Below are 12,416 nucleotides of genomic sequence, written 5' to 3' on the forward strand. Positions count from 1 at the left end.
AAAAAAAAAAAAAAAATCACATGCACAAGGCAATCAAGGGTCAGCTCTATGATTCCCATGAAAGGAAAAGCACTGTATTTTGTTTCTTTCTCTCTTTCTCTTTCCTACCTTCCTTGGCCCCTTGAGTTTTTCCAAATTCCTCATCAGCCACAGATTCATAGATTTTTAGGGTTCCAAAGGATCTTTAGAGCTAGTTCAGACAAAATAAGTGCCTAGTGCAAGGCCACATAGTTGGTGACAGAGCTAGGGTTAGGCTCTGGTCTCCTTTGTGGTTTTGCCATATTTCCTGGCTACTGGTTCATTTTACTCTTTTTCACTACCGCTAATTCATCACATTAAGAATACTGTAAAACAAAGTAACATGAAGTACAGGAAAGAGGCAAATGACATATTTAAGGGGTTGTGCAGGAGCAAGGACAGTATTTCTTAAGTTTCTTGGAAGAAGGTTTCCAAGAAATGTGCTATATAGAAAAGAGGGGTTATTTTAGGGAAAAGCTATAATTTGTAATTTTATTTGCTTTCATTGTAAAAATGTTTTTCAACCCATAAATTCAAAGGTCATATCTTTATTTTAAATTAGCAATCTATTATCCATATCTCTACATTTCTAGCACTTTTGGGGTAAACTTTAAGTATATAGCTCAATGAATGCTCACAAAGTGAAAGCACATGTGTAAACAGCACACGAGTCAAAAAACAGAACATGGCCAGGCACAATGGTTGATGCCATCATCCCAGCACTCTGGGAAGCCGAGGTGGGAGGATTGTTTGAGCCCAGGAGTTTGAGACCAGCCTGGGCGACACAGTGAGACTCTGTCTCTATTTTTAAAAAAATTTTAAAATTAGCCAGGAATTGCGGTGTATGCCTGTAGTCCTAGCTCCTTTGCGGGGGGCTGAGGTGGGAGGATCACTTTGTTTGAGCCAAGGAGGTCGAGACTACAGTGAGCCACAATTGTGTTACTGCACTCCACCCTGGGCAACAGGCTGGACGCTTCTCAAAACAAAACAAAAAACAAAAAAGAAAAGAATGAAAGAAAGAAACAGAACAAAACCAGACATCTCCTTGTGTCGTCTTCTATCCACTACCTTGTATCCCCCCAAGAGAAACCACTATCCCGACTTCTAACAGAGTAAGTTAGTTTTACCTCTCTCTGAAAGTATATAACATAGAATCACACAATACGTAATCTTTTATGTCTGGCTTCTCTGCTCAGTATTATGTTTGTGAGATTATTCTGTTTCTTGTGCTTTTATATTCTTGCTTTAAGCCTGCTCCTTTTTTTTCTAACTAGTTGTAGCATCTTGAGAGAATTTAAGTAGCTTACAGACAACTTGTAGCAATAATCTCACATTTTAAGATAAAACAGATGGCAGTCTGAAAGTGTTCCTTGCATAAATAGAGCCTAACAGTTACTGATTGCTATAGAGTCCTATATATTAATAGAAGTAGAACATATATCTTTACAGTTTAGAAATAGAACATACATCTTTACAGTGTAGGGCTTTTTTGTTGTATCCACATAAAAAGGCTGTGACTGCCATCTCTGAATTTTTACAAATTAAATTCCATAGGTGACTCTATTAACCAATTAGCAAATCCTTCTAGCTTAAGTGTAACACTTGGAAGAGCCAGTGTATGATATCTCTATGCATTTGTCTCATCCAAGTTGCAAAATCCACACTACACACATTAGTGTGGTTTGTACTACAGGACGAAGACTTTTATTATATTACACTGATACAGAAATTAGTTTCAAGGCTTATGGTTCTCTGGCTAAACTATCCTGTACTCCCAATCTGTCAAGTTCAAAGTAAGGGCTACACACCTTGTTTCAGCTGCAGATGCCATACCTGAAGTGAATTACATTCTTTAGATTAGGGATTCTTAAGCTGGGGTCCATGGGTAGACTTCAAGGGGTCCCCCAAATCCTCAAATATATATGTTTCATCAGACTTTATTGCTTTAAATGGCAATGTACAGTAGACTAATGATTCATATTAGTCTGAAATTATTTGCCTGGCCCTGTTGCTTATTTGACAGCATTCATGAGAAACATTATTAACAGAGACAGTCCAATTATTTTGAGATTAACCTTTGAAGCTTCTTAAAACAATTCCCAGATCCTAGAGTGGTTACAGACATTCGGCTAATAGGTAAGGATAAGTACCTGCCAGCAGGTATGGGGAGACTTTCGTTCCAAGATATACTGGGTTAAGGGCGAAGGTTCAAGTTCATATTTGTCAAAAGGAAGTTTGTCTATTACCATTGGCTCACAATCTATACAGGAGAACCTCACAACAGGATGAGATGTTCGTGGAGGCTAAAACAATTTTTTAAAAAAAGCAGAAAAAATGGTTAGGTCTCAAAACAAGCTTATATTTCTGACAATTCTGCAAGTCCTTTTATATTTTGTTACATTATCACTGAGATACAGACTACCATTTTGAGAAAGAAGATTACTAGATCTCTAGGAACCACCAGTGGCTTCCATGGGAGGGCTCAGATTCTTTACTATCTACTTGACATTAGAAAGAGGAAAGGTAAATTACAACACTCATAACTAAAATTTCAATGAATTGAAAAAAACTGTTTTGAATATGTTTAAGAAGTTATTATGAGTCGTAGGATGAATGTTGAATTTCAGATCTATTTTATGACCTCCAAGAATTCCCTGCCTTTCATTCCTTTGTACCATGAGGTTACAGATAGTCCAGATACACTGGGAATGAAGAAATCCATGCAACTTTCTAATAATGTAATGAGAGGGCTAAAGCCATGAACAAGCAAGATGAAAAATAGTAGAGGGATGGAAAGGGCAAGATAGAGACTGATAAAGAGCCAGTCACAATGCCAGGGCCCAGATGGATTTTTGCAGCATTGCTAACACCAACGTGTTTGCCTTGAATAGCTGGAGCTGGGGATGCTTTGCGCTGGGCTTCGAAGGCCTGTGTACCTGGGGTACTGGAGCAGATTAATGGAGAAGCCATTTAAGTAACAGGTTTAGCTTGTGTGATTGGAGAGCACCAGAGAAATAAAGGCGAACAGCAAGGGCAACATGGAGAGAGAGGGACACAGGACAAGTCCCAGAGACAAAGCAAGAAGTGGGTCAGCCTATTCTTGTTGAGAAATCTGTAAGGCTAATATGAATATGATAAAATATCTCTGCTTCCTTTATAAAAAGAAAAACATATTCATTTGCCTTTATAATTTACAATTTTAAGTTGTTTGGGGTTGAGAAAATAGCTCTTAAATGAACTTTTAAAGATGGAGGAATGGTAACATGAGTTATGTGTGAATTACTTGTAATGTCTTTTATTCTATTTTGTTTTTTCCCGACTTAGTTTTAATTAACCTCGTGAAAGGTTACTAACTCCTTAGATTTGAACAGGCAAAAATGTAATAAAGACAAAAGTGATGACTTGTTGCTAGCAAAAATGAAGTAAATTTGCCATAAAGCCTATACTCTGGAGTTTGGAAGGGCTGACGTTTCACAGGCGTAACACCTTGAAGCCCTGAGGAGAGGAGTGGGACATTTACCCTCACCCACAGCAGGGGCCGAAAGGATTCTTCAGTCTTACATTCAGGTCTTTCATGGCCACTTCTGAAAAAAGCGCAGAAGCCTAAAAGCAGTAATCCAGGAGAAAATGCAATTCACTGTCAGAAATTTCTAAAACTGAGACAGAATATAGATTAACTGAACCAGGAAGATGTTAAATAGAAGTAGTGATTTGTTTGTGTCCCCTCCTGAGCCCACACTAGGGAGATTACTCAGGCCTTCTTACAATTTGGGGAAGGGGAAAGAAGAGAAAAGAGAGAGTGGGTTTCACACCATCTCCCTTATTACTAGACACTGCCCTCCCTCCAAAAGAAAAGCCAATTGATTTGGCACTAGGAGCAACTATAATAGCAAAGCCTCTCCTACCAAATGCAGTGACCAAAAAGACAAGTTCTTGCCTAGAGATTATTTTTTAAATATTGTTTAATTACCCATCATTGAAAGGTATATTGCTACAAAAGTCCATTGATTACAAAAAGATGACAAGTAGGAAGAAGTAGAATTTTGAATATGCTTTTAATATGTTCCCAGAACCTATCCAAGGTGCAAACTATGTTCAGACTTCCTGAGGCTGTGCATGAAAACCAAGGCCAGTACATTTTAGACATTGTGTTTGCCACACAAATCAAGTCAGCTGCTCTGAAATGAAAACCAAGTAACAGATTATCACAGCATCAAAAACAGCAATGTTTTAACATCCAAAAAGGGCAGCTCAAGTGGTAAAGGCAACTGAAGAATGACAAGTATCAGAAAATAAAGGAAGTCCTCCTTTGATTTTAGGCACAAAGCTAGACTTCCAGTAAGAGGTAGAAGGCAAAGGAGAGAAGACTTACTTGCCTGTGGCATGGCCTCAAAGCTATTTTAAAAGGTTCACTGTAATTAGAAAATTGAAAATCCAGAATGATGTTTACCTTTTTGTTTTATGACACTTACTAGTGAAGGTAAATTCTGATCTGGCCAAAAAGATTCTGGAATTGGCCAATGTCCAACAGGAACACCAGTTTTAGAGTTAGGTCGTACATAAATGAGTTTATGACAACTATGCCATGGCTGAGCAGCAAATGAATTGCTTGGCCTAGATGAATCCGTAAGTCCATCTAATAAGTAAACAAGACAAGACGCAAACTGAAGAGGTGATTTCTTTTACAGCTGCTGATCTTCTTGTACACAAATTTCCAGCTGAAAGCAAAGTCAAAATAAACAAGAACAATGGATCATGAAAATGAAGAAAAAAAAAAAAAGGAAAGTAACTCTATCTAGGGTTCTAAAATGTTTCCTAGCAAACGTCTTTTCATCTAATCTATCTCTTTACGGCCAGGTCTACACCCGCCCCACCAGTTGCCTAACCTAGTAAGAGAATAGTGCAGGTAATGCAGAAAACTAGGTAAGAACTGGTTTAAATTTTCTTAAATTTTCTGACTGGACATCATAATTAAAAATGCAAATCAAAAACTACAGTATTTTTCAGCAATCAATTACTAAAATTAGGCAAATGAAATTGTTCACTCCCTGGTATAAGTGTTACCACATTCTGGAATTGACAAAAATAGAATCATAATTCCATTTATATATTCTTCATTTCCAAATACATGGAAAAAAAGTGTCAAACAATTAGACCGAATGACCACAAAGGCAAAATAAAACTAGCCAAATTCACTTAAAGATATAAGAAATGCAGACAATGTGTATATAGTTGAGGGGAGCACAAAGCAAACACATCAAGTTTATCATGGGCTAATTCACTATGGTTTCTCCAACCACCATCAAAATTCCATGGACAATAGGTGTTGCATAATGCTGAATAATGTATCCTGAATGCATTTTAATAATTTAAACTAGCATATTTCATTTCCTTCCTCCTTCTCCCCCCACCCCAAATCAGGGCAAGGTAGAGTTATATGACCTTTCAATGATAATATTTGTAAAAGATATGTTTTAATGATTTGAGTCTCATTTTTCTTAAATTACCAGTCATTTGAATAACTTATTTAAGCATTACTTTAAACAAGTAATTTCTTTAGACTAGGAGATTTAATGGGTCCACTGTGCACTAGGGAAAAAGACATGTAATGGCTTTGGAGGACCCCCCTTAGGTTGAGCTCACAATTCTGACAATGTATATTTTTCTGAGGAAAGGGTTCTTAACTTTCATCAGAACCTGAAAGGTTAATAACTCTGGACAAAGGAGAACTGGAGCTAGAAAAAAAATCTGAGCCATTTACATGACACCAGATCCCACTAGGATTTCAATATGTAAGTTCCCAGTTTATGCTAAGATAGTGAGCATGAAATTTTGGATTGCTAGCAGTATAACATGCCCTTCCTACACAGTTAATTTAAAACAGGCTGTGGAGCCTCAGTCTTTTATGGCAGATGTTCTTAACTTGGAGGTCCAAAAAATCCCTGAGATTATATACAAAATTGTGGATGTGTTACTTATGTCTGTATTTATAGGAAAAGCGGTCTATATTTTTTCCAACAGCTTCTCAAAAGGATGAGGAACTAAAGAGCAAAACAACAACAATAACAACAACAACAAAAGATCAGGAGCCACAGGATCCACTGCTTCAGACAGAAATGTATAGCTTTCTGCCCTTATGCATTTGACTCCTTTGTTCTTGGTCAAGGCAATTAAAACATATAAATCAGGCTAGACAAGCACTGTGGTAATAATAATGGAAAATACACACACACACACACACACACACACACACACACACACGGACTTCCTAGGAGCTCTGTTCGTGCAATGCATTACCATGGAAGTGTTGCAATGCATTACCATGGTGCTTGTTTAGTTCCCTGATCCCTTTGAAATCCATCTGCATTCAAGTGATCACAAACATCCATTCACAAACTATCTGGAGATTCACTACAATTTAACTTTCCCTATGCAAAAGTCACCCTACTTTCATCAATTCTTGGATGTCAAACTTTCTGTGAAATCTCATTTGGAGAAAAGGTTGCTCAACCCTTAACTTCAAAGTGAAAAAGTGACCGGGAAAATACTAGTGTAGGATCTTAGAGAAGATGAGCAGTTCCTGGATAAACATTCATAATTTCTTGCTGAGGTGCAGAAACTAACACATATTTCATAAAGATGGCTTAGCATATTTGGCACTCACAAAACAAAAACCAGATTATTATTTAAGTACATACCATAGCGAATCTCCAGACATTTTGTGAATAGAGAAGTGAATGAGTCAGTGCAATCCAAAGACTGGGACCAGAGAATATAAAATGCACCAGGAAAAGGAAACACATTCTTAGGAACATCCAACATGAAATTAAAGTTGTTAGAATTTGGCTACCTGACACATACACATAGGCAGTGAATGTATGGTAGTTGTTTGGATGGATGTTTGTAACCACTCAAATGCATGTGGACAGTGAAGACTGTGTCTATAATAATTTATTTAATGTCTTCTCATTCTCCTATATAACACTTTAGGGTTAAAAAAGTTTATCTACTATACCTTCTCCAATAGGAAGTGGATCTGGTCCTGTTTTTTCAAAATTAATAACTACACCACTCTGAACTTTTTGAACTAGAGATTCTAAACATTGATTCAACATTCTTTGTGTTCTCACACAGTAGGAGCGACCTATCCCAGAAGGAAAAATAAACAGCACAAGTTTGATCAAATAAAATATAATTTCATAATATAAGCATTTTAAAATCCTAAAATAGGGCTTGAAATAATCATAACTACATTGGCAGCAAGTATCATACCAATGATGACTTTAAGCAACAGAGTTAAAAGGCTTTGAAGGAAAACAAGTAAAGATTGGATATGGCATTTAATGAAAAACATACTCTATGCTCTGAATTTTTCCTTCGGAAACGGTAAACATTGCCAATACCTCCTGTGACTTCACACATCTGTGTGATGGCAGATTCATCAGTTGGTACGCTCCCTAGTTGCTCTGGTTCGGTAGAAGCCACTCCAGGCAAACGCAACACCAGGGCAAATAACCTTTGATCCCAACGAAAAGGTTCTTTGGTTAGTTCACTTCCAGGCAGAGGGGAATTCAAAGGAAGATGGAGCTGATAAGGCAAAAATGTGAAAAGGTTCATCATAACAACCCATATAAAATGAAGAAAGAATTAAAGGGTTGACTTTTTCTTTCATGTAACTCAATAAAATTAAGCAATCTTTCAAGGATTACCAAGATGGGTGATTTGACCAAATTTATTCTTAACTGGAAATGCCTCCCACAGAAATAGCTACATGTTCCCTGCCATTTAAACAAAATTAAAAAAAAAAAATCTCACCTCTTCTTGAACACCAGCAGTACTTGTTAACTTGTTTCCATCTGTGATGGTAATTAAAATAGATGGTTCTAAAAAAAATGGATTTCTCCCCTAAAATACATTTAAAAGCATTAGAGCCATGTAAAGTAATAGAAGTGTATTTAAACTTTTACATTTGCCTTGCCAATGATCTCTCAAGAATATGATAAAATTAGTCTGGATAAATAAGGAAGAAATGATCAGGGAACGAAATAGGTGGGAATCAAAATAACAACCGTTGAAGAGGTAACATTCAGTATAAACTGAGAAATTCTTATAATTCAGGAACTCCCCAAACCATTAACATTTAAATACCTCTCTCACTGTGCTTTCCAAGTAATCATAAAATAATATTACAAGATTATACTGGCATTATCATCCACCCTCATGAATCATTCACTTGAGTCAAAATCCTGGCACAGATAGGACACTAGTGACTTACGTGCTGCAACTTGGAGAATGACTCTGGTTACTGTGAGCACAGACTTTAGAGGAGGAAAGGACAATGGGAGCAACAGCAAATGCTACTCTGCCTTCTTATCCTAGAGCTTTTTCATCAAATTGGGAGGGGCAGAGGAGTTAAGGACACCGAAAGTTTCTTTCCAATTGTCTTGTTCCGATATTTCTCAGCCGTTTATTCACATCATTCTCAAACATCTGATTATCTCATAGTAGACAATGTTAGCTATTCTATTATCAAGCCATATACAAGAACCAAAAGAAGAGGGATTTTTTTAAAGTATATATTTAAAAGGTAATATGAATCTCATTTTTGGAGGTTATGAAAAGTAGCAGAAAACTCAGTAACCATGCCCAATTTTAAATTCTTACCCCAAGCCACCAAAATAAATTAGCTGTACTCACTCAAATTTTTTTTTACCTGTCCATAATTGTCTATTCCAGATATTAATCTATTGAGATTTAACAAATCAAATGAGGATCTTAGAGCCTGACCAAGAGTAGTCAGTCCAGAAGCCTGAAGATTTTTTAGTTCGCTCATGAATGTTGCATGATTTTCCTTCCAACCAGCCTGCAAACCAAACATTTACAAAGAATTTCTCAATTACACAATGAACAATATATAAAGTACAAACATAAACAGCAAGTATCAAAACTCTAAGAAATTAACCACTCCTTAACCTAATTCTATTCCACATCTTCACTGATCAGGTAGAACTAAAGCAAGCAGTTTCGGAAAGACCTGCTAGCTCTAATGATCAACTGCAAAGAACTGAAGTCAAAAATACTTCGTCCATTATGGCTGAAGGACTGTGGCTCAAGAGGTCCAGTTTTCTGTTCAGGCTCAACCAAACCTGCCAACACACCTGTTACCTTAGCTTGACATTGATGGTAAGCATGGAGTAAGGGGCAGAGGAAGGAGTAGTTATTTTTTAAATGCATTGTCCTTGGTAGAGACAAACAATTAGCTATATTGACTGTCTGAGCTACATTAATTCTTCTAACCAAGATTCTTCCACCCAAGCAATATTTTCACTTTTAAGCAAGAGTAAAGAGGGAATAATAGGAATAGAGCCACACTTATTTGGATATAACCCTTCTGGCATCTTCAAGCATTCAGAAAGCCCAAGATCTAGAATAAGAGGAGAAAGAAAAAGAAACAAAAAGTTTTGGCAAAGAAGCAGCGTCCCCTAGCCACGCCCAGCAGCTATGAACAGCAGCAAACAACCAAAGATCCAAGGTCAACAGCCAACATGCTGTGATTGATTGCTCTGTAGAATAGAAGGAAGGAAAGGATCGTGCTGACTGGTCTGAGATGGGTATAAAAACAAAGCAGCAAAAAATGCTGAGAAGAGAAGCTAAAAGAAGAAGGTGGCAGCTAACAGGAAGTCACAGAGGAATGGGCCAGCAAGAAAGAGAGAAGACAGCACAGCTTGGCAACAGAGTGGAACAGCCACTTGAGCCTCGGAGAGCCTGAGAGCAGCAGTGTGATATGCTAAATGCTGAAGTTATGCCAACCAGGCCAGTACAGCGGGAGGTGGAAAACAAGAGCAAATGGTACTGAGATATACCAAACCATTTGAATTTCACATTTAGCTGAAGGCATATAGTCCATTATCCATGCAACTACATCAAACACTCTTTTCTGGTTTCATGGTCTTCCAGAGCAATTTGGATTAGTAGAATGACTGAGAAGTAAGAAAGGGGTCAGGTTATTGGCTATGAACCCTGTTATGAAATACCTGTGTGACCTTGAGCAAACCAGTCGGCTTATTAGGACCTAAGTTGAAAAGGAGGATGATCTGATAAGCAGGGACACTGTCTAAGGCTGAGAATACCACCTCGCAGAGTCATTCACATCGTAATCTGTGAGAGTGGCGCCCCCTAGGGTTAAACAGAACACAACCTGCATAACCCTACAACGTGAGGGTGATCTTGGTTAAGATTCACTCCAGGTCCAATAGCTGGCGATTCTTGTGAAATTAAAGATGTGCTAAGCTTGTTGTCTTTTATTTTAATATTCCTAACATATCCTATAGGTCAAAGCATTTAAAGGTTAAAACTTTCCAGGTGCTCTTTTGGCCAATTTGTATATATATGACTTTTAGCACTGGGAATATAGGGAATGAGAATAACTCTTTATGGCCCAAGGAAAATCTTATTGGACTAGATAGTGAAAAGGAAGCATTATGGTTTAAAGTGTCTTTTCAAATACCTGGAACTATCAGTAGTTGATTATAAATCATACAGAATTAGGAAATTAGATTTCTTCTTTGGGGTAGAAGAGAAAGGTGTACATTTGGGTGGAGGAGAGGATCAATTCTTTCTTGTATTTATTCAACAATTTTTTTACTGACAAACTATGCTATACTTGGCAGAATGCTACATGCTGGGGATATAGAGAGGAATGAGCTCTTGAGGGATTCCTGCCACAAAGGAATAAGAGATGCTTTTATGGAGACTGAAAGAACAAGTGACCAGAGAGTGAGGGAAAGCTTCTCACTGAAAATGGGACATTTGAGAAAGCCTGATGGGATGAAGTGAAGATCATGAGACTCACTGATGTGAGGGGTGGAGGGGACTGTGCAAGAGAAGAGAACAGATAAAAGGATAGGACTTACTTGAGAACCACCAGTAATCTGATTATCATTGCTCTGGGCACATGGTAGGAGGCAAGGCTGATTAAGATAATTTGGGTTCTGACTATAAAGTGCTTTGTACACCATGCTCAGCAGATTGGATTTTATCTGCTGGCCCTGGGAAGAACTCAAGGTTTTAAATCTGGGGAGTGGTATGATCAGATCTGTATTTCACTAAGATCTCTGCTGGTAGTTGGAGAATAAATTGTGGGGTGGAAGGGAGGCTGAAGCTTGAGGCAGGGAAACTGGTTTGGAGACTGCTGAAAGAGCTTATGAGAAAAGTGATGAAAGCCTGAGTTAGGGCAGTGGGGATGGAGAGGATGTTGCAGATTAAAGAAGTATTTCAGAGGAGGAGTCCTAAGGATTTAGTAGCTAATTAGAGGGACAGGTGAGAGAGAAAGGGTCATGCATTATGTTGAAGTTTCTGGCTTTCGCAAACTTGTAATGGTGGGCGGGGGTCCTTTACCCTGAAGCCATTATATAAAATTGATTCTTGTTTTTGGAGTTAATTCGTTTAGCAATCTTATTTCCACACTGGAAACAACGGTTATATATCAAATTTGAACTCTGAAGGGCCATGTGGTAGTTCAAGGTATAATTTTTAAAAACTAGTGGACTGTTTGGTTTGGTAAAGGGCTAGGATAAGATTTGGGTACCACTTCATGACTCATCATGATTTAAAATAATGTGTCCTGATTGTTAGTGGTGTTATTCATCAATCTGTCTTCAAATTTTCCTTTAGAATATGGAATGAAAGCATTTTACAAATATTAAGTTTCCTTCCTTCCCTCCTTCCTTCCTTCCCCTCCCTCCCTTCTCTCCTTCTCTCCCTCCCTCTCTCTCTCTCTCTCTTTTTCTTTCCTTTTTTTTTGAGATGGAGTCTCACTCTGTAGCCCAAGCTGGGGTGCAGTGGCACGATCTTGGCTCACTGCAACCTCCACCTCCCAGGCTCAAGCGATTCTTGCATCTCAGCCTCCTGAGTAGCTGGTACTACAGGCGTATGCCACCATGCCTGGCTAACTTTTTGTATTTTAGTATATTCGGGGTTTCACCATGTTGCCCAGGGTAGTCTTGAACTCCTGAGCTCAGGTGATCCACTTGCCTTGGCCTCCTATAGTGCTGTGATTACAGGAGTGAGCCACTGTGCCCGACCCAAATATTAATAGTTTCTGTACCTAAATCTCTGACATTGTTTTTAGGTTAATTCCTATTCTTTGCAATGAACTGGATGATATGGGAAATTTTTAATGCCACTCCTACCTCAGTACTACAAAATATGTAGGCTACATTTACTACCAAGAGCAATTAACTCTTTGGTAGGGGTCCAGCTCCCTATATCAAGAGAAGAACCAAATGTCCCTACGTCCATTGCTCAACATGCTGAAGAAAAAAAGGCCCACAGATTTACTTAAGTATTTAGAGAATCTTATTAATGTGATAAATTTCTTCCAAAAGATAATTATAAAG

General features: G+C 38.0%; 1 protein-coding gene across 1 annotated transcript in view; it reads right to left on the reverse strand.

Moving 5' to 3' along the window:
• The window catches only part of INTS6L (integrator complex subunit 6 like), a 72,277-nt gene that overhangs the window by 35,618 nt on the left and 24,243 nt on the right, over window positions 1-12,416 (reverse strand). The window contains exons 3-8 of the mRNA XM_017865396.1: window positions 8,732-8,881; window positions 7,834-7,923; window positions 7,422-7,605; window positions 7,034-7,162; window positions 4,491-4,654; window positions 2,169-2,321 (exon numbers count right to left, since the gene is read on the reverse strand). Coding sequence (XP_017720885.1) covers window positions 2,169-2,321; window positions 4,491-4,654; window positions 7,034-7,162; window positions 7,422-7,605; window positions 7,834-7,923; window positions 8,732-8,881 — 870 coding nt within the window. The remainder of the gene's footprint in view (window positions 1-2,168; window positions 2,322-4,490; window positions 4,655-7,033; window positions 7,163-7,421; window positions 7,606-7,833; window positions 7,924-8,731; window positions 8,882-12,416) is intronic.

The sequence above is a fragment of the Rhinopithecus bieti genome, unplaced genomic scaffold (assembly GCF_001698545.2).
Source record: "Rhinopithecus bieti isolate Rb0 unplaced genomic scaffold, ASM169854v2 scaffold_83013, whole genome shotgun sequence".
NCBI lineage: Eukaryota > Metazoa > Chordata > Mammalia > Primates > Cercopithecidae > Rhinopithecus > Rhinopithecus bieti.